This window comes from Protomyctophum bolini (genome assembly GCF_963924005.1).
Source record: "Protomyctophum bolini genome assembly, chromosome: 19".
Classification (NCBI taxonomy): Eukaryota; Metazoa; Chordata; class Actinopteri; order Myctophiformes; family Myctophidae; genus Protomyctophum; species Protomyctophum bolini.
In genome coordinates, this window is record NC_137880.1 from 12,793,809 (window position 1) to 12,818,915 (window position 25,107).

Sequence of the window (25,107 nt, forward strand, 5' to 3'; positions counted from 1 at the left end):
TTTGTCTGCAGGGACCTTCACAGTACATGCATTCTCACCTGGGAACTGTCCATCCGTCTACATACTGTACATGAGCCTGACTTTGTGGAATAGAGGAATCGGTCCACAGTCCACACGTTGCAGCATATCCAAGGAAACGTAGAATTTGACCACAAATCAACAAATCAATGTATTCCAGGCAGGAAAATCTTCCTTAATAATAACTTTCAACATGCCGTCCATGTTTTGGGCATGCCATTGACACGTCTCAAAATAGTAGTATATTAAAATAGGGCTTTTAAGATCTTGTCTCTCGAGTCAGACTTCTATATATACTGTATACTGTGTAGTTCCAGACTATATAGCATTCGGTGATTGTGGAATAGTTGTCTGGCCACGCAAGACTAAATCTGTGTTTGTGTGCGTCTTCAGTCTGATTGACAGGAGAGGTCTGATCCAGCCAGACACGCCCCAGCCCGTCACCTCCCACTCCAACGGGAGCAGCATCTCCACCTCCACACAGCTCCACACACACATGGTGCGTATTGCAGCCTCTCTACTGTACCTCCACACAGCTCCACACACACATGGTGCGTATTGCAGCCTCTCTACTGTACCTCCACACAGCTCCACACACACATGGTGCGTATTGCAGCCACTCTACTGTACCTCCACACAGCTCCACACACACATGGTGCGTATTGCAGAACACCTGCTGACTGTGGGAGGCCTGCCTCCAGTTAGACCTGGCACAATTATTACATATAATCTCAATTATTTTCATGTCAAAAAATGTTCATACATCTTTTCATCTTTTCTTGTTTTTTTGTTTTTTTGGGGTTTTTTTACATTTTAGTAGGCCTACAAAAATTATGAATTTGTCAGTAATTTCTTTGTATATTTCAACGCATGTTGGACCAACGCATGTCGAGAACAACGGGTGATTTGAGCCCTTCTCTCTCTCTCTCTCTCTCTCTCTCTCTCTCTCTCTCTCTCTCTCTCTCTCTCTCTCACACTCTCTCAATTCAATTCAAAGGAACTTTATTGGCATGAGAAAATGTGCGTTTACATTGCCAAAGCAAAAGTGGAACAAGACAATCAAAATAAAACAATGTATTTACATATAAATATTGAATATAAACTCTCCCTCCCTCTCACACAGTGTGATCAGGACCAGTGCATTCAGAGCACAAAGTTTGTGCTGCAGGCGGCCGCCACTCCTCTCCTCCACAGCGAGCCCTCCTCTGCCCTGGGGGGAGGAGGGGGGGGCCCTGCCCCCGCCGCCAACAACAAGCCCACCTCCCTGGGGGGCCCCTGCGCGTACCTGGTGGCCCCCGGGGGCCTGCACCACCAGCCCTCGCTGCCCCTCTCCATGCCCACGCTCAACTGCGGCGGAGGAGGAGGAGGAGGAGGAGGCGGCCGCGGCGGCGGGGGAGGAGGAGTAGGAGGAGGAGGAGGCGACATGCTGTCGCTGCGAGAGGCGGAGATGATGGCGACACACTGTCACCACCACCACCTGCACCACCACCACCTCCTCCACCACCACTTTGTCAGCAGCCCCGAGGACACGCCCACCTCGCCGCCGCCGCCCCTGCCGCCGTGTGGCCACGCCCACATGCCGCCCCTCCCGCCGCACGTCCTGTACGACCCGGCCAGTCAGGACTCGCTGCACGAAGACTCTGTCCGAGGACTGGTCAAACTGAGCTCTGTCTGACGGACGCCACGTGTGTCTGCGTGTGTACACGACACGTACACACACACGCGCGCACACACACACACACACACACACACACAATACTAGATTTGAGGATATTCTTTTTGCCATTTTGAACCTTAACCATTTTGAACCTTAATATATAATATATATATATATATATACTGTATATATATATATATCCGACCGCTCATTAGTCCGACCCCTAACCATAACCGCACACGGACGCCACGGGGTTAGTGTTAAACACATCGACTACATAACCTTTTAAACCCACGTTTTATTCCATTGTATTTGTTTAATAATTATTATAGAAATCCGGCTTTGTCGTGGACATCGTGCCGAAAATAGCCGACCTACAAGCTCACTGATTGGCTAGGGTCAGTGCCAACTACTGTAAGTATAAAGGGCCGTTCACACTAAGCACTATAACTATACAAATATAGTTAAAAAATGGTTCCAAGTCAAGTGGATGGCAGAGTTCACACTGACTATAAAACAAATATACAATGCTGAACGATAGTTATCGTTATAGTCATAGTTCTCAGGCCTTTTACACACGTAGAGAACGCATGTTCTGTGTTTGATGTCCGCCTCAATGCTTTTCCAATGGGAGTCACATGGTTTGACCAAACATTTGAGTTTGATTGCTGCCCCCCTCCCCCCATCAAACACAAATGTTTGGTCAAACCATGTGACTCCCATTGGAAAAGCATTGAGGCGGCCATCAAACACAGACAGAACACAGAACATGCGTTTGATATTGTGTGTACTGTGTGTGTGTAATCAGACAGGATCTCTAACTGCAAACCAAACCCAACCGTAATTGTCAGCCTAAATCCCCAAACCTTTTTTTGTAACCGTTAACCTCTCTTGTGAGGACCAGGTACATTGTCCTCCTTTCTCGAATTCTACTGCACTTCATTAGACCCTCACAAGTATAGTAATTCAAACGCACGCGCGCAAACTCCAAGATGAACATATTTAGTTGATAAACTATTGGTCATGGATGTTAAACTGAACTCCAGGCTCCACAATCCCTAAAAGGACTCATCACCCACACTACTCCCTATATAAGCCTCCCCCTTACAGATGTCCACTTCCACTATAGACTGGTCCAATATAAGCCTCCCCCCTTCCAGATATCCACTTCCACTATAGACCGATTCACAGAGGGGTGCCCTGGGCGCGGCCATTACTGAGGTGTAATCCATGGAGCAGGTGCTCCGTAGGCCAGGTGTAGCTAATCAGTGCTGCTGCTTAATGGTACACCTCAGTAATGGCCGCACCCAGGCAAGCCTCTGTGAATAGGTCTATAGAGTACTCCCTATATAAGCCTCCCCCCTTACAGATATCCACTTCCACTATAGAGTACTCCCTATATAAGCCTCCCCCCTTACAGATGTCCATTTCCACTATAGACTGGTCCAAGGATGATGTATCTCTGTAGTCAGAACAAAAGTCAATGGGATTTTCTTTTCCTTTTCTGCAATGGATTTTTGATTATTTCCGGAAAATCAGCTCTCTGGTAAATAAGGGTTTCACAAGTACACGTTTTGTTCCGCAACATTATCTTCACAAAGGAACGCCCGTTATATGAATTTTGAGGCTTAAATGCAATCACCACGAAGTGAAAAGCTAATGTTCGCACTTTATGAGCAAACTACGACTCTGTTCCTTGTCTTGAACGTGTGTGTTCAAGACGTGTAATGTCCCTGACTTAAGACTCGTAAAAACTTGAGTGGGATTATATTTACTTTATGTCGTACAACAAAACGTGACAAGCTTGTCTTAACCACAGACCTGATTTCAGGCATTTAACCAAAAAATAAAACAAACAAATTAATTAATTTCTGGGGGTTTGGGACTCCAAACTTCAGCACTCTATTGACTCATGTTTTCATAAATGACTCTCCATCTGTGTCACAACAGTTGCCAGGATATACTATACGGCATCACCTCCAGCCTCTCTCTCTTTTCAGACTCTTATAGCTGGTTGACAGTAAAAAAAGAATGCTGATTCAGGTTGAGTTTTTTTGGTCCACTCATACACAGCCTGTGCCAAATAACATACTGCAGTGCCAAATAAACCTTACCTTTTACCTTTATTTAGCCGATGCTCCTCCTAGCCAGAGCTTCAAGCAAAACAAGTATGAGATTAGCAACATGCTAACACTGGACATCAATTCGAACTTGTGATCTTTCAGTTACAGCAGTGGTTCTCAACCTTGAGGCCGTGACCTTGTGACCCCACAACATAATCCCATTTCAACTGGGGACCCCTACCCTGACAAGCACTTGGAATTGTAGGAGTCGAGAATTTACATTTAGTTTGACTCGGTCCCACGGATAAATATTGTGAAAATAGCAGATCTACAAGCTCAAAAAAATGGTGAAGATTTGACAGCTTGGCCAATGTTTGACCAGTTTTTCTAGTATAGTAATTTGTTGATTACCTTTGATGTTTTATTTTCTTTCTTCTGTATTATTATTATTATGTTGTCACTTCACTGTGATCTGGAGACACCTCGAAATCATGTGGGGTCCCCACATGATAGGCCGGTGTTGTTTCTGTAGGAGGCTATTTCATTCCGGGTGCAGTACTTTAGTTAGACGAGCCCTCAGGTGGCACGAACATTGCGGAGTACGATTTCCGGTCAGGGGCACTAGTTTCCTGGTCCGTTCATTTTACCATATGCCATTTGATGTGCGCATGCACAGCACCGGAATTTATGTTGCGAAGACAGTTGATCTACAAACTCATAGCTTGTAGACGACAAAGTAAATAGGGCTTAAGTGGTTAAACTAAGCTCCCACATGAGATTTGATGATAATGGTCTAGTTAGCATATGCTATGCCTCCGAACACATCAAGACTTACGTACGTACCTAAAATGTACATGAGAAAGTATTTTGGAAATGTTTTCTGTTGACAGTGTCTGATACAATGTGCCATAAATAGGAAAACATGATATTGTGCAAAAAAAACAAAGGACATAGTTTTCCTTAATTAAATGTATAAGACCAGTGTAAAGCACCACTATAACTTTTTAGTATACTATATATATATATTTATATCATACTGTGTCCCACAAAATGATGAAGTTACAGGTTTAAGCAATAACAATCATCATTCCATACATGTATAGACTCAGGGGGGTCCCCGCTAGGGTTTGACTGTATTACTATGTTTAGGATACATTTCATCCTGGCCTTTGCCAAGGCACCTAGACAGAACTGCTGGACATGCTTGCAGAGAGCGATTATTTGTGTCCAAACTAAGTGACCACTGATATCCCAAACGATATAGTGCTGCTTTAAATGATGATGACGAATCCATTCAATTGACTCTGCAGAAGTGTAGTCCTCAAACTGTAGGGTTTTCAGAAGGTGGAGGCTAGCCATTTCCTGTTCCCGTTCTTGTTTCCCATAGCTTTGTTTGATTGGCTCGGCTCTGCAGAAGATTTGAGCTGGAAACGCATGCTGTCTCTGTCGGGTGGAAACCTCATATTTCCTAAACTGTTGCTTTTCGGGATTCAAATTCAAAATCTGTAAAAGTAGCAGATCTTACAAGCTTGAAATGTGACACTTCACGCCACATTTTGAGCTTGCAGATCTGTCATAGTCGTCTGCCTGACAACGACGATGATTGGTCATTGAAATTCTTTATTTGGAATACCCCTTGAGATACAATATCTCATTTTCGAGAGGGTCCACACGATAAGACACCTTTAAGTGTGTTTCTTTTCATAAATTAGTAACTGAAGTACAATTAATTTCTACATTTACTATTTCAGTGTGTGACAAATCATTTCAAACTTAAAAGTGGCTATGCCATACTCATGGCACATTCTAGCAGAACAAAAACCAAACAAAAATCACTTCAGGAGCTTTGTCGTAAAATAGCCGATCCACATGCTAACGCTGTGCGATGTGCTGCCTATAGATCGGTGTATACCATCATACGATGCCATATAAATCAGGCTTTAATCCACCCTAATCTTGGTTATAGCATTCCACTTCATTGAGTGTTTCACTAACGCAACAGGGTTCGCTGGTTCCATGCCCTGTGTGTTGCTCTAATACAGGGGTTACCAAACTGTGTTGTGTGCACCCCTTGTGGTGCGGATGCCCTCTAGGGGTGCGTGACAGAGTAATGGCGTTTTTTATGGTGTTATTTAACACTAACGCCAAAATAATGTAAAACACTGTTTGTAAGAAGCTGCTGTAGAAGAGTCTACAGCAGCTGCATGTCTCTCAGTGCAGTGACATTCTGTGATTATTTGCCATAATCATATTAAAATAATGTATAATTTACGGCCAAATACAACAAGACTGAGCATTGGGGTGCACGCCAGCTATGTCAGGAGGTAACAGGGGGTGCACGGACAAAAAGGTTTGGGGACTGCTGCTCTAATAGGTACAGCGTCACGCGAAATACTGCCAGAGTTCAGAAGAGTTTCATTTCTGCAGGGGCAATGCATTCTAAACATTATGCACTATATGAGAACGCAGGTTGGCTTGTGTGTTGTTTATATCGTGGTTCCACTGCAAATGAACGGAGAAGAAGTCAAAAGAATAGTCCCTTTTCAAGAGGTCCCATTTGATAAATAACCCCATCAGCCTTAGAATGCTGATGTTACCGGTTTGCGTGTCGTATTATTCTAAGGCCTTGTTCAGTTCAGACTGCAGAATATCAAATCTGATCTCCTAAAGATCAGATCAGATGACTGCCCACACTGTTATTTGCAATCAGATTGGATGTTTACTCGCAATGCTTTGTGAGACTGTAGATCGGCTACTTTTGATGAGAGATACTGTTGTACAGCAAAGTATAAATCGGGCTTCAGTGTCCAAATAGTGTCCAGACTGAGACACGCGTTTATTTAAATAAGATTTTAATCACATTTCAAACCACCTAAGAATGTGGTTCATATATATATATTTTTTAAAAGCAGTTTCCATGTTAGTTTTATGGCGTTCAGACTTCAGATACAAACCAATCTGATTCCAATCCGGATTTGGGCTGTCAGTGTGAACATAGCCTATCGTCTCTGTCGGGTTGAAACCGCATTATGTCATTTCAGGATTTAGGGGGGAAAAAGTAGCAGATCTACAAGCTCAAAACGTGTCACTTTGCGCCACGTTTCTTGTAGCCTATATCTGCTACATTTCATGATTTTCATGCTGTAGTGCGATCAAGTAGGGCGTTAATTTATGAATAAACACAACAAGTTAAAACGTGGAGATGAGAGGTTTCTGCCCGGCAGCAACGATATTTCTGATGGCGCTCCATCTTAGTAAACGGACATTAAGCCTTTGCGCTTTTCAGAGAACATCTGGATGCTGTTTGGAGGCCGAGTCTGTCCAACCAGTGCCACACTTTGTACCGCAGTCTATAAAATGTGATGATGCCAAATCATGATGACGTGCCAAGAGACTCATTGACTTCCGGCTGTTACTATATACGCACCGAATGGATGTCAATAAATTCACTACTTTTTATCTACAAATGTTGCAAGACTGGTTCATTTACGTATTGTAACTTAGCTCTGTGGTTCTGAAGTCAGGGTCTGGGTGACCCCAAGGAATCCTTGGAGGCGTTCCAGGAGGTCCCAAACTAAATTAGCTAAATCCCCGGTAGATATCTCGTATGTCGTGAAGAAGCCACCCAACTCCAAATTCATTTTTCAGGAAATGAAAAATATATTTTTTTCAGGAAATTAAGAAAACCTTATATTTAGAAAAGAAAGCAATACTGCCACATCAAAGTTGGTTTTACTTGCATGAGTAAAATCCAAAACCCCAAAAATGGAGTTGGGTGGTTTCCTCCCGACAGCAACGGAGATATATAGGCTATGGCACGAAAACGTTTGAGAACTGTTGACTATTGTATTGGCTCTGTAGGCAATACAATAGTCTGATGGCCTGGTATTTCTCGAGTCTCCTTGTCCTATTTTTCTGTCTGTCTCTCTTCATCCCATTGGTACCAGACCAATCAAACTTCGAATTGCACATCTGCATTGACAATTGGCATACTGTGTGATATAGCCTAGTGGGGAGCGGATTTTCCACTTTTCCTCAATTTCAGCTGTTTATTAGCATTTCCGTGAACTCCTGTGTTTAGAGACGGGGAGTGACTCTGAGGATTTGTGCCAGCGTTAATCAGGGTTAGGCTTCTTATTTCATGTCTCTGCTTGCAGTTCAAAGGTTTGTCGAATGTGAGCTTAGCCTAGCTTAACTCAGCTATTGAATGTCTATGAGATCAAGCAACAGCTCCAGCTTCCTCTTCAATGATGGATTGCTGGTCTAACAAATCTTCACAACGTAACTGATTAATTAATTAATTAAGTTGTTTTTTGAGTGGTGCAACCCACTCACTACCTGTGAGTGGGGACTGTTGGCTGATGAATGAATATCAACATCCTAATACATCCTGATACTGGGGGGTCCAATTATGACAGGCAATTCCTGCTGTCAAAATATGACCCCCCATCGTATGAGCACGAAAACATGCACCAGAAACCATGATAATAATAAACGGGTAATAAAGAATTAAGTTGTTTAATTTCTCTATTGCACTGTAGTAATTTAAAGGATGTACTTAGGCCTACACTAGGGTGGAAGTTGGCAGTGGCACCATCCTCAGGCAGTGGTTCTCGAACTTTCTCAACCTCATCTGAAAATGTTTTGTGCCAGTGAACCCCAGAAGAGAAGAATTGTGCTTAAAAAAATATATATATAAAAATAAAAAAATAATAATAATATCTGGAACATTACGTAGGAGGACAGATTAATTCATGGATGCCTTTTTCATGTCTCTGACTCTCTGCTATTGGTGTTTATTCAGGTATTTGTTATTCAATTGGATGTTTATAGAGGTGAGTCACTATAACGCTTATAACGTGGGCCAATCATCTCATCATGACAACCAAGCTATGGAAGTAATTGAAGTATAGCCTATAGGAGTAATTTAAACATGTTTGTTTGGGTGTTTGTGTGTGTGTGTGTGTGTGTGTGTGTGTGTGTGTGTGTGTGTGTGTGTGTGTGTGTGTGTGTGTGTGTGTGTGTGTGTGTGTGTGTGTGTGTGTGTGTGACTTGGTGACGTGTGTGGCTTGGGAAGAGAGAGAGAGAGAGAGCCTCTCATACACATTTGCTTGGAGGCATACCAAGGACTGGAAGTCTCAATCACTCCATCTAGTGGCCAAAAGAAACACCGGCGCAACTTGGTGAAAAGATGGCATTGACGTTGTGCTTTTGAAATATGAGAAAAAAGGAAATGTTTCTTTGTATATTGATTTTGGTCTATTTGGAGACATGGAGTAGGCCTAATTGTTTGCTAAATATTGTGGGAATGAACCGTATCTCCTTAGTTTACACAGTAAAATCAGGGTACTAGCCTACTACTAACGTATAGCCTAATTAGTTTTTCTCTTCAAAATTGAGAAAACAAGAAAATATATTTTATTATTCAACCTAAAATGAAACAACAGAACACAGGCCTGTTTTTGTGATTTCCAATGTTTACAGACATTCAGAATAAGTCAGAATAACGAACCAAAATCCTTCAAAATCGGTTACCATATTCTGAATTCCCATTTCCCAGAAAGAGGACAAATGCGTGCGTGCATCGTGTCATGCCGCGCGTGCGTGTGCATGTGTCGTTGGTGCACAACATTTTTTTAAACTCACGGTACCAATACTTTATAATAAAATATTTAAGTAGGCCTATTTGATTATCCCCATCCGCTTCAATACAATGCAAATATAAAATAATACTCCTCTTCAAGTCACGTGGTGGTGCTTGCTTTGCTCAGAGGTGGGGGGGCGCGCATGCGCTGTCGCAACGACATCCGGGGGACTTTTAGTACAAGGATGAACGCCAATTTCCAAGATGGCGGCGGAGGGAGGAGGGAAGGAGATGAACGAGATTAAAACCCAATTCACCACCCGGGAAGGCGTCTATAAGCTCCTCGCGCACTCCGAGTACAGCCGGCCGAACCGGGTGCCCTTCAACTCGCAGGGCTCGAACCCCGTCAAGGTCTCGTTCGTCAACGTCAACGACCAGTCCGGCAACGGCGACAGGGTCTGCTTCAATGTGGGCCGGGAGCTCTACTTTTACATCTACAAAGGCGTCAGAAAGGTAAAGGAAGGGGGGGAATATACACGGCCGTGTCTTTCCCACGCGTGGGGAACGTGCGGCCGTCCTCCCCACGGGGACTTGAAACTGGGGTTGTTGTTGTTTGTTTCTGCTGAAGTGCGCAGATGATGATGTGATCCAGAGGAAGGCCACTTTACCCTGACCCTAGGATGCACACACACTCACGCCAGGGATGCATCAGTGACGTCACAACTAAGCGCCATCTATATAGCAGTAGTTCCCAAACTTTCATGTCAAGGACCCCCAAATTGAAAATATATGCCAGAGACTGATGGTGAGGGTGATTCTCAACCATGTTCATTTCAAGGACGCCCAGGCAGTTTGACCTGCCTTATAGGCTACGGACCCCCATGTAATGGCATTTCTATCTCTGGAACCGCAATTTATATTGTAAGATCATCGTTCATTTAAGTCAGAGTGTACAAATGGAACCAAATGTACGCACCAGTGTTCATTTGCATCCATTTGTGTATTGCTGTCAGTCTAGATTTGCATGCCCCTTGCTGACGCCGAACCCAAGCAGGGTTCGAACCCACAACCTTCCCCATGAAAGGCATATGCTCTAACCACTACACTAGGGCGCCATTGTTGTCAGTGTCTATGAGGGTCAATTTAGAACCCCTTGGCTTACCCCCTTGGGGAACCCTGTGAGTCCCTGGACCCCACTTTGAGAATCATTGACTGCCCTATGATGAATTCAACACGCCAGGCAGGCAGGGATGCGTCACTCGTCACCATCGGTGACTTCACAACTAAGCAGTAAGCACAGATCTAAGTGGAAGTTTCTATATGATGTTTTCATCTCTGAGACATGAGAGCTCGATGTACAACAATGTGAAGTCCTGACTGTCCATTTAACTCTTGGAGTGTACAAAATGGAACCAGGTCCATTTTGTTCCATTTGTGCCTCGGTTAACAGACCTGTAGTGGTCAGTTTTGTTCCAATACATGAATTGATTAGCAGGGTAACCCCCGGAACTCCCTTAACCCATTCTGGACCGGAACCCCTTTTGGTGTTTTAAGCATTATTAAAAATAGCAGATCTACAAGCTTGTAGCGCGGCACGAGCTTGTAGATCTGCTATTTTTTTTATTATTGTGAAAATGTGTTGCAAATCTTTCAATATATATTCTTTCAGAGCGAACGTTTTAACTCAAATCTTGCTTCTGGGGGGTCCCTGGAACAAAATATGTACATATGGGGGTCCGCAGGCCAAATACAGATAATTCTGGGGGACCTTGACATGGAAAAGGTTGAGAACCACTGAAGAAACACAGGTTTCTTTTTTAAATCGGCCTCAGGTCTAAATTGTTACGGACTCCTGGCGGTCCCTGAAACATTGTGGGACAAAGTTCTTCATACTCAAGTCATAAGGTCTTTGAAACGGCATAGGTTTCACCGCTTTTGTTCTGTTAATTATAGTTTAGTCACACAGTAGCCCCTTTCTCTTGAGAAGAAGAGCATGACTAAAAGTCTAAACTGGGGAGAGAGTGTCCAAGCAGCTGATGCTTCTTGTTCAAAGGCTAGTATAACGTATGAAATCATGGGACTGTACACTTCCTGCTGTTTGTTTCTGAGTGACGTCACAGCCTTGTCCTTGGTATCTTCATCCTAGAGCAGTGCTAACTTAAGGTTAGCAATAGTGAGCTGGTATAGCCACGGTTTGTTTTGGCCTGGATGATTATGTGTATGTGTAACTTACTTTGTATTCTCGCTGTTAATTTAACTCTGTATTGTATACTCTGACTTACCAATGGGATACATTAACACAGGACTTTAGTTTGTGAGGAATGGGTTGTCATCATTAGAGGTTGTTGACATCCTGTCCCATTGTGTTATAACAAGTTACCAAATGTGTCACATCATGGACTGGTGATGATTAGAATTACATAATCACGTTAAAGTGAATAATTACTACTTAATTACTCTCCGTTTATATACTCCTTGTATTCCAAATGTCTGGTCCTGAATATAAACAAATGGGAAGCCCCCAGGTACCAACACAAAATGAAACGGGAATGTAGACGACATAACATACATGCTGTAGTAGATTGGCGTAGCTCTTCTTTATGTGTGCCAGCTGTAGACGACACATTAGGAAGAGTTTAATACATCGTCTCTGTCGGGTGGAAAGCTAATTTATCAAAAACCTAAAGATTTTCAGGATTCAAATTAAAGCACCAAAAGTAGCTGATCTACAACCATCTAAAAAAAAGTCTCTTCACGCCGCATTTATTTTCAAGCTTTTCGATCTGCTACTTTTAATGCTTTTGTGTGTCACAAGTATGATAAAATATGAACAGAAGGTAATAGGTTTCTGCCAACGACTATCTTTGAGGGTGTGCAGACCTACATTTGATTTATGCTACAAACAGGCAGTCAGGAGGGAGTGTTTGGAATTTATTTCTGAGAATATTATGTATTGGAGGACCTCAGAGAAGATGGTAATAATGGCAACATTTCATCAGCTATGTGTTCCGGTTTGTCTGTTTATCATAGAACTGGTCTTGCCCACAGTCTCTTCTAGGTACTGTGCTGGGACACAGTGAGTGTATTTAGTGAATAGTGACATTTACAGTATGTTCAGTGAGTCACTGGGTAAGGGTTTGGATGCAGCATGGGCTCAGGGATGGAGTCATGCAGGAAGCCAGGTTTGACTACATTAGCAGTGGCATTAAAATGGGATGTTAATATTATGATAATGGATGCGATGTCTTGAATCAGTTCTTTCGGGCACAGTGCTTAAGTTTAACCTTTTGTCAGTCAGACGCAGACTGTCACTGTCTTCTTCCACACAGATACAGTCACGTCTGATTTAGTTGTGCACTGAACAGTGCAGTCACTGCAGTGCATTGTGTGCTTGTAGATCGGCGTGTTTCGGCAATCAGCCTTCAGGCTGATTGCCGAAACACGTTGGTCCTCCCTTTTTGCCATGCCTTAACTTACAATAAAGGCTTTTTTCACCTCGCTGGAACAGAGTGCCTTGGATCCTCTTCTTTATTAGTTTTACATTAGTCTTTGCTCAATATGTTCTTTTGTTAAGTTTCTTGATAAACCTATTTAATAAACCTTGTTACACTGACCTCAGATATACTGAACAGTATTAAGGTAATGCTGTGGAATTTAGAGCACAGATAGTACTTTAGCATGTTCGTGGAAATGTGGAATTGTGTTGCTACTTGCTCGGGGACAGCTTGGGTCCAAATTTTATTTCCCTAGTATAGGCTACTGATATTTACAAAACCTGCTCTGCAACAGGAAATAAACTTGGACCCATTTAGAATGTTTATGTTTTTGTTTTGTTTTTGCCCAAGAATCTTTCAGAATAAAGGCGCTAGAGTGCCCAGCAGATGAGGGAGATTTTACTCTGAAAAGCATCGTGTACACGGAAGTTAACTGCTGTGCACATGCAGGAAACATGTCCGAGAGAGCTGCACAAGGTGTTGCGATCCGGTTTTATACCATTAAAGACGACCTGGAAAAAAGCTTAGCCTTTTTTGGGGGAAATTAAATGGAGACGGGTTGGTGAAGTTCATAGCCATTTTTTACTAGTTATAGCTAATGTGATTGTCTGTCTCTAGTGTATATTTTATTTATTAATAAATTGCTGTGATATTATCGATATTACAATAAATATACAAAATCCCAGAGGATATCTACCGGTAGTCTCGTATCGTTGTTATAATGGCCATTGCTGCTAATAGCCAGTACCACCGCATTGGAGCCATGATGAGTTTGACCGTAGTAGGGTTTTATTTGTGGTGTGAAGTCAGCGAAGCAAGCAACGGAGCAGAAAGGAGAGAGAGAGAGAGATATGACTGGCAGCCCAGTGAGCCATGTTATGAGTATTGGTCCCACTGGGGATTGTTACATGACGTGATCATGTTGTCATTCTCCTGTGATCTCATTCAGCGTCGCTCTAAGGCCAGTGTCTTGTTGTATTGATAACCCATTCTGACCTGAGATCAGATTCATACGAGGTTTCCACTGGGACACACACTGGTCTGATGAACCCATTCTGACCTGAGATCAGATTCTAAAAATGTCAGTCGTTCTTCGATTTTTTCAAAAATAGCAGACCTACAAGCTCGTAGCGCGCCACTCGGTGGCGCGCTATGAGCTTGTAGATCTGCTATTTTTCAATAGCTAAAGCATAACATTATGCTAACACCAAAATGGGTGCCCGGTCAGAATGGGTTAAGTGGAGTTGAACACTTCTTTGTTGGGCTTGGTGGATTTAGTGGTTGATTTTGGCTGATAAACGTAAACTTAGTTTGAAAACGTTTTAAAGCTCACAACGCTCTGTGTTGTGAGCTTTAAAACCTTTTCAAGCTATTTTTGCAATTCATCGTAAGACAAAAGTGTGTAATATATATATATATATATATATATATATATATATATATATATATATAATATATATATAAACTTCATCATTGAATTTAATCAGTTTTTAGTTTATTTTGGTCCCTTTAAAACAATGTATTACAGTACAAAAAAATCCTAAAAGGGTGTAGGCTGAAGCTAAAGGCTTATTTTTGCCTACCCCATTTGAATACAAAATAAAATATTACAAAATCAATAAACATAATTTCAACTTTGATTTAGCAATAACTGAAAAAAGAATTATGTTTGCTAGTCCAAGTAGGAAAGAACAGAACAAAAAGCAAAAGAACAGAAGAACAAAAACCTCAGAAAATCTGGATTTCAGTGTCATTTTTTTCAACAATATTTACTCATTTGTATTTATAATAGGGGTACTTTATTCTAATGTTTTATATTTATTAATTGCCTTGGTTTTGAACATTGTTTTGAATTTGTTGACTGATTACATTTTTAATTATTTCTCCAAGCTGATCCATAAACGTAGCCCTCTTACAGATAAACATCTATCTTTTGTGTTTGTTCTTTATACACCTGTCCCTCTGAGTTCATTTGGTCTGGCGTGCTTTGAACAGCTCCTGCATGCAGGGTGGAAGTAGATTATGGTAGGCCTTATACATTATAATCGCAGTGTTGAATTTGTTAAAGAGTGTATTGGTTGGTGCTAGGTGTTCTGATTTATTAACTATTCTTATGGCTTTCTTTTGTAGCAGCAGGGAGATGGGGTTGCTGGCAGCCCCGCCCCCTGCTATTCATTTCAATGGAAGTTGCTCAGTGGCGTTTTGAAGCACCCGGAAGAACGCTCTAGTTCCGCATTTGCCAACCAACATTTGGTTGTGTTCTACCCTAGATACTCAACTAGAACTGCTGTCCCTGCCCTTGTGTTCTGGCATAATGACTTCTATTGTTTCACTCAAACTTCACTACCAACAGGCACCCAGGGCAGTGTCTTTTAACCCCTTCATTACCAACCAACAGGCACCCAGGGCAGTTTCTTTTAACCCAGTCGACTCGAGGCACCCGCCAGACGCCTATTCCAGCCTGGCTGCGTATGCTCATTTATATTCGTCCCCCTGGCAACATTATTTCAGTTTAAGAATCGCAATCTGTTTTACTGGCCTGACGAGTACTTTTGCAAACCTGAGGAGACTTGACTTGGGTTTCTTGCTCTCTATCTAGTTTGATTCCATTGTACTTCTCAGATTTGAGCCTCTCTGTAGTGGGTGTGTCAACTGTCTGGTGATGTTTTTGCCGGTGTGTTTCTGGAAAAGATTACTTCAAGTCTAGTTTGAAAAAACTAGCTGTACTGTATATATTTTAAGTTTCCTTTACAGACTGATGTGATCAGTGACTTCACACCGGTGTACTCATGATCCCAAGTTCTAGACCTCCAGTTCTATGCTTAACAGAGGGGTGTTTTATTATTTCCACAAGTTATATTAATTACATAGTTCAATGTTACATGAGTGGTATTCCCCTTTAAAGGTTTAACCTACTTAGTTCTATTACAAATAGCTGATCTACAAGCTCACAATGTGACATGTTGTGAGCTTGTAGAAAATCTTTGAAGATTATTGTAAACGCTTAATACTGAGAGGAAATCTAGAATATACATGGCACGCTGTTTTACCTTCTCCCAAGGTGACATTTATCCGATGCAGCCTGCCTGTTTAAGTTGAAACGTTGTGCAATATATTTCACCTTGGGATTGCAGCAAGTAAAACAGTTTTTTTAATGGTTCCTGTAAGGAAAATCCCCAGAGTCTTGTCCTATTATAGATGTGAAGTGCCCAGTGAAGTATTTTACCTGGAGTTGGAGCAGATATATCCAAAACTGTTACTTTTCAGGGTGGATATGTTTCTGCCAGACAGCATGCAACAAAATATATGTTTTCATAAATAGTATAGTCAGTTGAAATTCGAAACAGTATTAGTTAATTAAGAGTACAAAAATGGTTCCATAAGCATGAAGGTTCCTCGGAAATGTCATAAAAGCAGAGGTTAATGTGATGCCTCGAATTCTGCTGGGCTGTATGTAGACCGGCAACAGCGACATGGTTTTAGAATGATTATGATATCCAATGCCCTAAATGCCATTTCATTTTTCTTTTCTCCCATCATGCATATCATGTCTCCGCCACCAGGCTGCAGACCTCAGTAAGCCCATAGACAAACGGATCTACAAAGGAACACAGCCTACGTGCCATGACTTCAACCCGCTCACGGCCACCGCCGACAGCGTCTCGCTGCTGGTGGGCTTCTCTGCCGGCCAGGTGCAGCTCATCGACCCCATCAAGAAGGAAACCAGCAAGCTCTTCAATGAAGAGGTGGGTGGTGGATGTTGATATTCACAATTAAATTTGTCTTGCGACCCAGCAGCCAAACTGTATGCAGAACAAATATACACACATTTGACATGGCACAAAGAACAAAACAATATTACATGATGCATAAAGACATGAAGACTAGATTACCCCATGGCTACTACAACTCCTGATTAAGCCTCAAAGTCGACTGGTGGACAAAGGACCTCCTTTAGTCTGACCTTATTGTATGCTGGTACACCATATCTTCTTCCTGAAGGTAGCAACCTATATTATACAACACATGGCTAGTATTAGAGGTGATATTCCTTGCTAACCTAACCTTAGGATGCTGTTATCATACGTGGATGTATAAAGCTTCTGAAGTTGTTGTCCAACAATATTTGAACAAATGTTGAGTTGTTGCAGCAGTTGTGACTTTAGAGCTGCAGACAAACATCCATACCAGGTGGTACTACGGTACTGAAGTACGGGCGCCCTTGCTAAATCAGTAGAGCATGGCCTGGGCTATATCTGTGCAAAATTTGGCGCTTTTAGATGAATTAGGGCGAAATATCCCTTGTCTTCTTTGTTGCACAACGGTGTCTCATGAAAATGGCAGATCTACAAGCTCTCAGTGGGACTACTGCTACTTTTGAAAATCTATTTTATATATATATAATATATATTTTTTAATTGATTGGTTTGATTACCTGTTGCTCTCCTAATGTGTTAGTATACATATTCTGCAGTTCCACATTTTGAAAGTGGAAACAAGCTTGTATGAGAAATAATGCCACTTTTATGCATGTGATGGGCTGTGACTGAATCTAGATCTGGAAAGACAACCCAAAAGGTTGTTTTAAGCATCCTCTGGTGGACAAATGTGAGTGTGGCACACAATCTCACATACAGGCATACAAGGACTGTTTTTACAGCAGATATTTTGAAGGGTGAACACATTCATTGTATGTGGTTCATTTAGATCAGGGGGGGATTCAAACCATTTCATATCGAGGTCCATTATCTATTCAGCAATTCGTTGAGATTTAGCCTGAGATTTTTTGTTTGGTACCATAGGAGAGATAGCGGGAATACGATCAAAATAACAATTATTGTACATGAATTGTGTTGACTTCTCGTAATTTAAGTATCGTGATTTTTTTCCACCCTAAAACATGATCATCAGGTCTTATTGTTATATAAGGAGGTATAACTTTTTCAAAAAATGTTACAGAATTTGTTAAAATGTGATCCACCTGAACTGAAGCCGTAATTGTATGATAAAGGGGGAGGGGGAGGGGCTTTTAGTGTGATGTCACTATATTGTTTATTTCATTGGCCTGTTTGACTGACTGGTTTCAGCCTCCAGGAAGAAACCCTAAATAAAAAAGTTAATACACCATTGCACATAAAAACGACTCCAGGGTGTCATAGACACATGAAAAACTGGAAAAATAAAAAAATTGTGGCACTCCCTCTTTAACTCTGCTCAATCTCATTCTGTTTAGCTAAACTTAATGTTTTTCAATCAATGAAAATATTGCTGGTTTAATGAGACTAAACGATCAAATTGAGGGATGGTGTAGGACTAAATTGGACTCTAGTATTGAAGTATAAATGAGGCTTCAGTCAAGTGTCCCAGAATGGGGCCACCCGGTCCTTGAACACAGCCCAAGAAAAGAGAGTCGCTGACAGGTGTTTCCCTCTCCTCCCCATCCAGAGGCTGATAGACAAGTCGAGGGTGACGTGCGTGCGGTGGGTCCCGGGCTCCGAGAGCCTGTTCCTGGTGGCCCACTCCAGCGGCAGCATGTACCTGTACAACGTGGAGCACACCTGCGGGACCACCCCGCCCCACTACCAGCTGCTGAAGCAGGGTGAGAGCTACTCGGTGCACACCTGCAAGAGCAAGTCGGCGCGCAACCCGCTGCTCCGCTGGACGGTGGGCGAGGGTGCGCTCAACGAGTTCGCCTTCTCGCCGGACGGCAAGTTCCTGGCGTGCGCCGGCCAGGACGGCTTCCTGCGCGTGTTCGGCTTCGACGCCGCCGAGCTCCACGGCACCATGAAGAGCTACTTCGGCGGCCTGCTCTGCGTGTGCTGGAGCCCGGACGGCCGCTACATCGTGGCGGGCGGCGAGGACGACCTGGTGACGGTGTGGTCGTTCTCGGACTGCCGGGTGATCGCGCGTGGCCACGGACACAAGTCGTGGGTGAGCGTGGTGGCGTTTGACCACTGCACCACCAGCGTGGAGGACAGCGGTACTGACCCGCCCGCCGAGTTCAGCGGCAGCGACGAGGACTTCAACGAGCAGACGCACTTTGGAGGCCGAGACCGGGCCAACAGCGCCCAGTCTCGCCTCTCCAAGAGGAACTCTACCGACGGGAGGCCCGCCAGCGTCACTTACCGCTTCGGCTCCGTGGGGCAGGACACCCAGCTGTGTCTGTGGGACCTCACCGAGGACATTCTCTTCCCACACCTGCCCTTGTCCCGCACCAGGACTCACACTAACGTTATGAGTGCCACTAACCCCCCGGCCACCGGGGAAGCTGCCACCACCACTGCCACTACGGTCCCTGCTGCTGCTACCCCCGGTGGCACCAACGGTAGCAACAGCGACTGCAGCGGCAACCCAGCAAACTCCATCCCCCCCCCAACCGCCGCCGCCGCCTCCTCTTCCACCGCCCTGCCCCGTTCCAACAGCTTGCCGCACTCCTCCAACCCAGTGGGGGGCAGTAGCGGTGGGGCGGGCAGCACCCCCAACAGCCACACGGGCAGCAGCAGCAACAACAGCAGCAGCGGTGGCAGCAGCACCACCGCCACTGCCACCGCCACCGCCAAGGGCATCATGGACAGCGCCTTCATCGCCACTGGCGTCAGCAAGTTCGCCACGCTGTCGCTGCACGACTCACGCAAGGAGCGCCACGAGAAGGAGCACAAGCGCAACCACAGCATGGGCCACATCAGCAGCAAGAGCAGCGACAAGCTCAACCAGCTGAGCTCGGCGGCGGCCGCGCGCACGGCCAAGGCGGACGCGGCCAAGACCCTGGGCACGCTGCTGTGCCCGCGCATGGAAGAGGTGCCCATGCTGGAGCCGCTGGTGTGCAAGAAGATCGCACACGAGAGACTCACTGTGTTGATTTTCCTGGAGGACTGTCTGGTCACAGCCTGTCAGGAGGGCTTCGTTTGCACATGGGCCAGGCCCGGAAAAGTGGTAAGTGACAGGCCCGTCATGGACACCATGATGTGACCATGCCTGTGTCTAAACGAAAAACTAAATAAGCCACAGGCGATGATGAGGGGGAGGGGCTTCTACTGTCAGGCCACAGAAAGTTTTTTTTTTTTTTCCCTCTCTCTTTTGTTTACGAGCAAACCTTGATCACGACTGTTCCCTCAACACTGTGTGCATGTTGATGCTTAAAGCCACATCCCTTTTTTTGGTTGATAAAAAAACGACTAAAAGACTAAAAAAAATGTTGCTTCTTTTCTTCTTACATTTTAACCACTTAAACCCTGTATCCTTTGTTGACCGGGGGGGGGGGGGGGTCACCTGGGGTCTATACTCCCCTCGACACTAAAAATCTCTTTTGAAAATAGCCGATCTACAAGGCAACGCATGTAGGTCGGCAATTTCCGCCCGAATGTTCTGCTGTATCTTTCGCGCCAAGCGTTCACCCATGGTGATGTGTCCCCGAATAGGGGACGCTACACGCTAGGGGTTCATGTGGTTAAAGATGCCGTCTCATTTTTGTCTCCGTGTCTTGTTGTGCCTGTCGTGTGTGTGTATGTGTGCGTGTCCGTGTGTGTGTGTGTGTGTGTGCGTGTCCTTGTGTGTGTGTGTCCTTCCACAGGGACTGCTCTCGTCTCAAAACAACAACGCAGCCAACTCTCCCAGTGGGACGGTCGTATAGCCCCGGTCCTGTGGCGCTGCTTAACCACAGCTCCATCACCGCTTTAGATTAGAGCAGTGGGCCCCCAAATAATTGTCTAAAACACTAAGATTTTAACGATAACACGACGTTAATATAAAAAATATATAATGAATGCTTCTTTAAACCTAAGTCTTTATATTGGGAATGGTGTTCGCAATATAAAGTACAATGTTGATCCAAGCCGGAAACACAATCAATCGATTGGTTATTAAACCAAAACATGCTCTGAAAGCACACACGGGCACACCCATATGACCACTTTAACATGGCAGCCGTTTGGCTGCAGTGTTAAGTGGCCATTAATGGGTGGGCCGCGAACAAACTCTTTTCAAGAGTTTCTTGTGGGCTCTGATCCAGAGAAGGTTGGGAGCCACTAGATTATGTGAGAGGTGATTGGCTGAATTCTTCCATCTAGTCTGAAGCTGAAACCCCCCACCACCCCCTATCCTTAGTGCCTGTAGGTCTTAGGAGACTGGACGAGATGTAAAGCGGTATGACTATGTCTCTCTCCAGCTAAAACCTTTTGTTATATGAAAGGATCTCGAGACAGGTTTGATTTGCTCACGTCCTCTTGGTTTGTTCGGACCATAGATGGTGTAATAGAGTGGTTTGTTTTGGGGCGGAGAGGTTATCTCCAACTTCCGGGGTGTTCAAGAGAGCCTTTCTTTTTTTTTGATTGATTGGAAATATCACAGTTTTGAAATTTTTTGCACTGATTTATTTTATTATTTTTATTCTCTTGTCCCACCCCCCCTCTTCATTTTGAATTTGTAATGATGGCAGAACTCAAATGCAAAAGGAAAAAAAAGTTTTTTGTTTTCCGAAGATGGCTTTGGAAGCACTTGGGATATAGCTACTCATTATCCTGTCTCAACGCTGGATGCTGCAATCACATGCCTAATTTATTCCTTGAGTTTCCAGTGAATTATGGGCGTCACTTCCTGTTGTCAGTCAATTCGATTAATTTGAGTGGTCTGTGTCAGTCAACAATGTGGGAACACAACCTGACACAAATCAAAAAGGATCATAAGTTTTCGAGTCAACTCCTATCCTATGTTTCATTCTGATTGGCTGCTGTAACACCTGAATCTGAATCTGAATGATGCTGGTTAACACATTGATTGGCAGGTATTAATTAATTCTTCTACCACCGCCAGTGTTTTTACCTTATTTTGTCAACCCATGCCCCACAGGACCCGCAATGTATCCATGAGGTAACCAAAGGCTGTTTGAGGGGACAGGCCATCATATTTTTTCCACATTTTGTAAACGCGATCATCAGTTCTTTATGGGCCATTGAATATAGCAATCTGGAAAAGAATCCGAAATACATTTATTGTTCTATATCTAATAGCAAGTAGGCGGACAGTTTCTTTTTTAGTTTTCTTCACTTGCAGTTAATTTCCGGTTTCATCTGTCTACTAGCACCCTACGTTGGCGAAGAGCGCCGTCTATGGTAAACCACTGAATAGACCGAATGACGCAATATTGCTTGATGATAAGCATTGATCGACATTAGTTTGATACTAATCATTGATCTGTCAGGTTGGATCTGTCAGGTTATGTTCCCACATTACATTATGGTTGCCCGTTTTGATCCCTGAAATGAATTGAATGACTGACGACAGGAATTGATGCTCATGGCTCCCTAGGAAACTTGTGGAAACTTAGTTGCTCGCCAGTGTCGCACCAAGGAAAATAGGCCATCTATGAGCTCACCGTGTGTAGATTGGCTATTTTCCATGTGAGTGACACCATCGTGCGACAAAGTGTAAATCGGGCAATAGTTGGTTTTTCTTTTTATAAAAATAGACAGAAAATTGTTTGCACTTACATAGTTTGTTAGAGGACAACGGCTTTACAATTGGGAGTGTGTAAGGTCTCCCTGACAAGGTTGTTGAAATATGAATGGAATTTAAAAAGAAAAAAGGAAAAAAATATAATAATAAGAACCTTTGTATCTATTGAACAATTATTTTAATATTGTTTCGAATGAAATGGGCTCTGTATTATATATGTAAATATTGTACTTCAATGATTTATGGGTGATATGATCATGATTATTACACTAGTTCGAGGTTCTCCTTATTTCAGAAAATAGTGATATTTCTAATTACAGAAACAAAAAATATATATACATAATGTTCAAATGAATCTTGGAATTATGCAGGTTAATGTTTTGTTTTTCTGTTGTACATAAAAAAGAGAATTCAGGTGTATTTTTCTTAATGAAATGTTTGGTATAGGAAAAAACATCTATGAAAAAATCCTCCTTATGTTTGACGCTAGCTAAACGCGCCGCTGCGCAATCATTTTTCTGACGTTACATGCTGGTAGGCAGAGACGCAGCGGTCTGAGGCCTTGCTCACACTGCAGGCAAATCTGGTTTTGTTTTCTCAAATCTCATCTTTTAAGGACTGACTGTCACACTGTTATTTTGTTGCTGTTGGGCAGAAACCGTATCTCCATATTTTAACTTGTGTTCTTTTCATACATTAAGCCCTACTTGCCATACTACAGCGTCACACAAAAGCATAAAAAGTAGCAGATCTGCAAGCTCGAAACACGGCGAGAAGTTACTTTTTGAAATCTAAAAAGTAACAATTTTGGACATATGAGGTTTCCTCCTGACAGACGATTGGCAAGTGATCAGGTCAGATTTGTGTATTCAGACATTGGCAAAAATAAAGCCTGATCTACAAACTCGCAACACGTTGTGTCACAATGTGTTGTGAGCTTGTAGATCAGCAATTATTTTTGGCGAGCCTGGTGTATGATGAAGTACGGACCGAGACACATCTTTATGAATGGGATTTGAATCTAATTTCAAACCACATAGGAATGCCGACCAGATCTGAATTCACAAAAAGAAAAATCCAGGCCTGTCTTTTCTTACTATTTGGCTGTTCAGACAGACTTCATTCAAACCGGTCTAGTTCTCAGTCTGAAATCTCTGAATAGGCCGGATTTGGGCTGCCTAGTGTGAACATGGTCTAATTCAGCCATCATTCAGAGCTCAGGTATACCACAGGAAAACTTAACTTTTAGCTGGCATAGCTCGTTCACCCTATCGACACATTGTCCCATCAGTCACCATCTGTGTTAATTCAACTCTCAGACTAACATCTCAGTCGTCTCGCGTAGCCAGACAACTATTCCACAATCTCCGAAACTGAAACATTTTGAAATTTGTGGGAGGTCTGGTTCGGGAGACTACAACAAACTAACATAACCAGACTGAGAGATGGTTGGTTTAAATTTGTGGCTGGGTAAAACACACCCTATAACTTCCTCTGTTAATTGTTGAGAAATGAATGACTGGACTTGATGCTGACCTTGTGAAAAAGACAAACGACACTGTGTTGATCAATTGATGATAAATGTCAATACTTGATGATGGTGGTATGTGTGCTTCAGGGGAGCGAGTTCTTGAAGCACCCACATAAAGATTGAGGATTCTAACAGTGGGAGCCTTTTACTCCATGTGACAACTATTAAAACAGCTTTGACCAGATGCCTGTCACTGTCTTTTCTTCCTGTCCTTTGCTTTTCTGCAGAAGCCTTCTCTCTTTTTTTTTTACAATAATAAGCAAAGGCCAAGTGAGTGACACAATCGGTGAAACAAAAAAAAACTATCCAAAAATAATAGTAACAATAGACAAATAGATTTGGCATATTAACCACACTTTTTTCTATTACTTTAATTTCGGCCTGGATCAGTTATGTTTATTTTTGTGTTTGTAAAAATTGGACTAAACCTATATTTTCCGTCAAATCAATTCTTCTGAATATATATGTAGCCTATTTATGTATTGGATGCATATACTTAATTTCATACATGGAAGATGGAATATAATTATAGCACAAACTTCTGTTCAACCAGAAATTGAGCCAAGCTTAAGGTGAGTTCAACACTTTTTTTTTTTTACAGAATTTACGGTCCCCCATTTCAAATAATCCATGCACAAAATATTGAAACATGCCCTTGTTATATATTGTACTGAGACAGCTATGGTTATAGAAAAAGTGACTTTGAAATTCTAAACGGATTTTTTTCTCTTGTCGCACCTTCTTGATGACAATCTTATGTACAGCTCACAACAACGCGCCAGATTTGGCGGAATAGCGAAAAAAGGAGACCAAGTACTGACCATTAAAGATTTGGTGAACGGGCAGAAAAGAGCAGACCAAATACAGAGCCAAAGATCAAGTTTAAAGTATTGAGGTAAGTCTGAATATACACATGTAACGTCATGAATCTAATGTAGTGGGGGTCCCTGCTTCATCTTTCTCTCAGCTTAGGGGTCCTAGGCCTTAAAACTGTTGACCCGAAGACCCCACACTTGGGTGAGTCCACCTAACTACAGTGTGTAAATTGTAATTGGCTTGAGGTTTACATGATCAGAATTTCGAACTGCCCAGTAGGAGGCAGTATTGCTCTGAAAGAAAACGGAACTGTTACAATAATAATAGGTACCCCTGGGCCTTGTATGCAGTGAGCTTTCATTTGACAAAGCTATCACTTTACAAAATGGGAGACGTATAACTATAGGAATTCATTGATGCAAAGTTTCTTTCTGTCTCACGGGTGTGGAGTAAAATCACAACTCCAGAAAAGTATCTGTCTTAAAAGTCTACAG

The 25,107-nt window shown here is 43.0% G+C and overlaps 2 protein-coding genes across 3 annotated transcripts in view; both read left to right on the forward strand.

Moving 5' to 3' along the window:
• LOC308334409 (palmitoyltransferase ZDHHC14-like) overlaps positions 1-7,151 on the forward strand; it is a 34,277-nt gene extending 27,126 nt beyond the window's left edge. Inside the window, exons 8-10 of one of the 2 annotated variants that reach the window (XR_013965902.1) lie at positions 412-517; positions 1,142-2,870; positions 3,081-7,151. Coding sequence is in view for 1 of the 2 variants with exons in the window: in XM_080791142.1 (XP_080647268.1) it covers positions 412-517; positions 1,142-1,693 (658 nt within the window). In the remaining variant the exon portion in view is untranslated. Of the gene's footprint in view, positions 1-411; positions 518-1,141 lie in introns of both variants that reach the window. The other variant, XM_080791142.1, reaches the window with a different exon arrangement.
• A 2,427-nt stretch (positions 7,152-9,578) lies between these two features.
• On the forward strand, positions 9,579-23,981 carry LOC308334406 (WD repeat-containing protein 20-like). Its single transcript, XM_080791137.1, has 4 exons — positions 9,579-9,835; positions 16,380-16,562; positions 18,262-19,749; positions 20,387-23,981. Exons 1-4 carry the CDS (start codon positions 9,587-9,589, stop codon positions 20,444-20,446), a joined length of 1,980 nt encoding a protein of 659 aa, XP_080647263.1. The 5' UTR covers positions 9,579-9,586; the 3' UTR covers positions 20,447-23,981.
• Positions 23,982-25,107: the final 1,126 nt, after the last annotated feature.

Bases quoted from the DNA above. Each gene is read 5' to 3' on its own strand.
- LOC308334406 (XM_080791137.1), top strand. From the start codon at position 9,587: ATGGCGGCGGAGGGAGGAGGGAAGGAGATGAACGAGATTAAAACCCAA. The intron at 9,836-16,379 runs GTAAAGGAAGGG...CTCCGCCACCAG, and splicing joins TCTACAAAGGCGTCAGAAAG to GCTGCAGACCTCAGTAAGCC. The intron at 19,750-20,386 runs GTAAGTGACAGG...GTCCTTCCACAG, and splicing joins GGGCCAGGCCCGGAAAAGTG to GGACTGCTCTCGTCTCAAAA.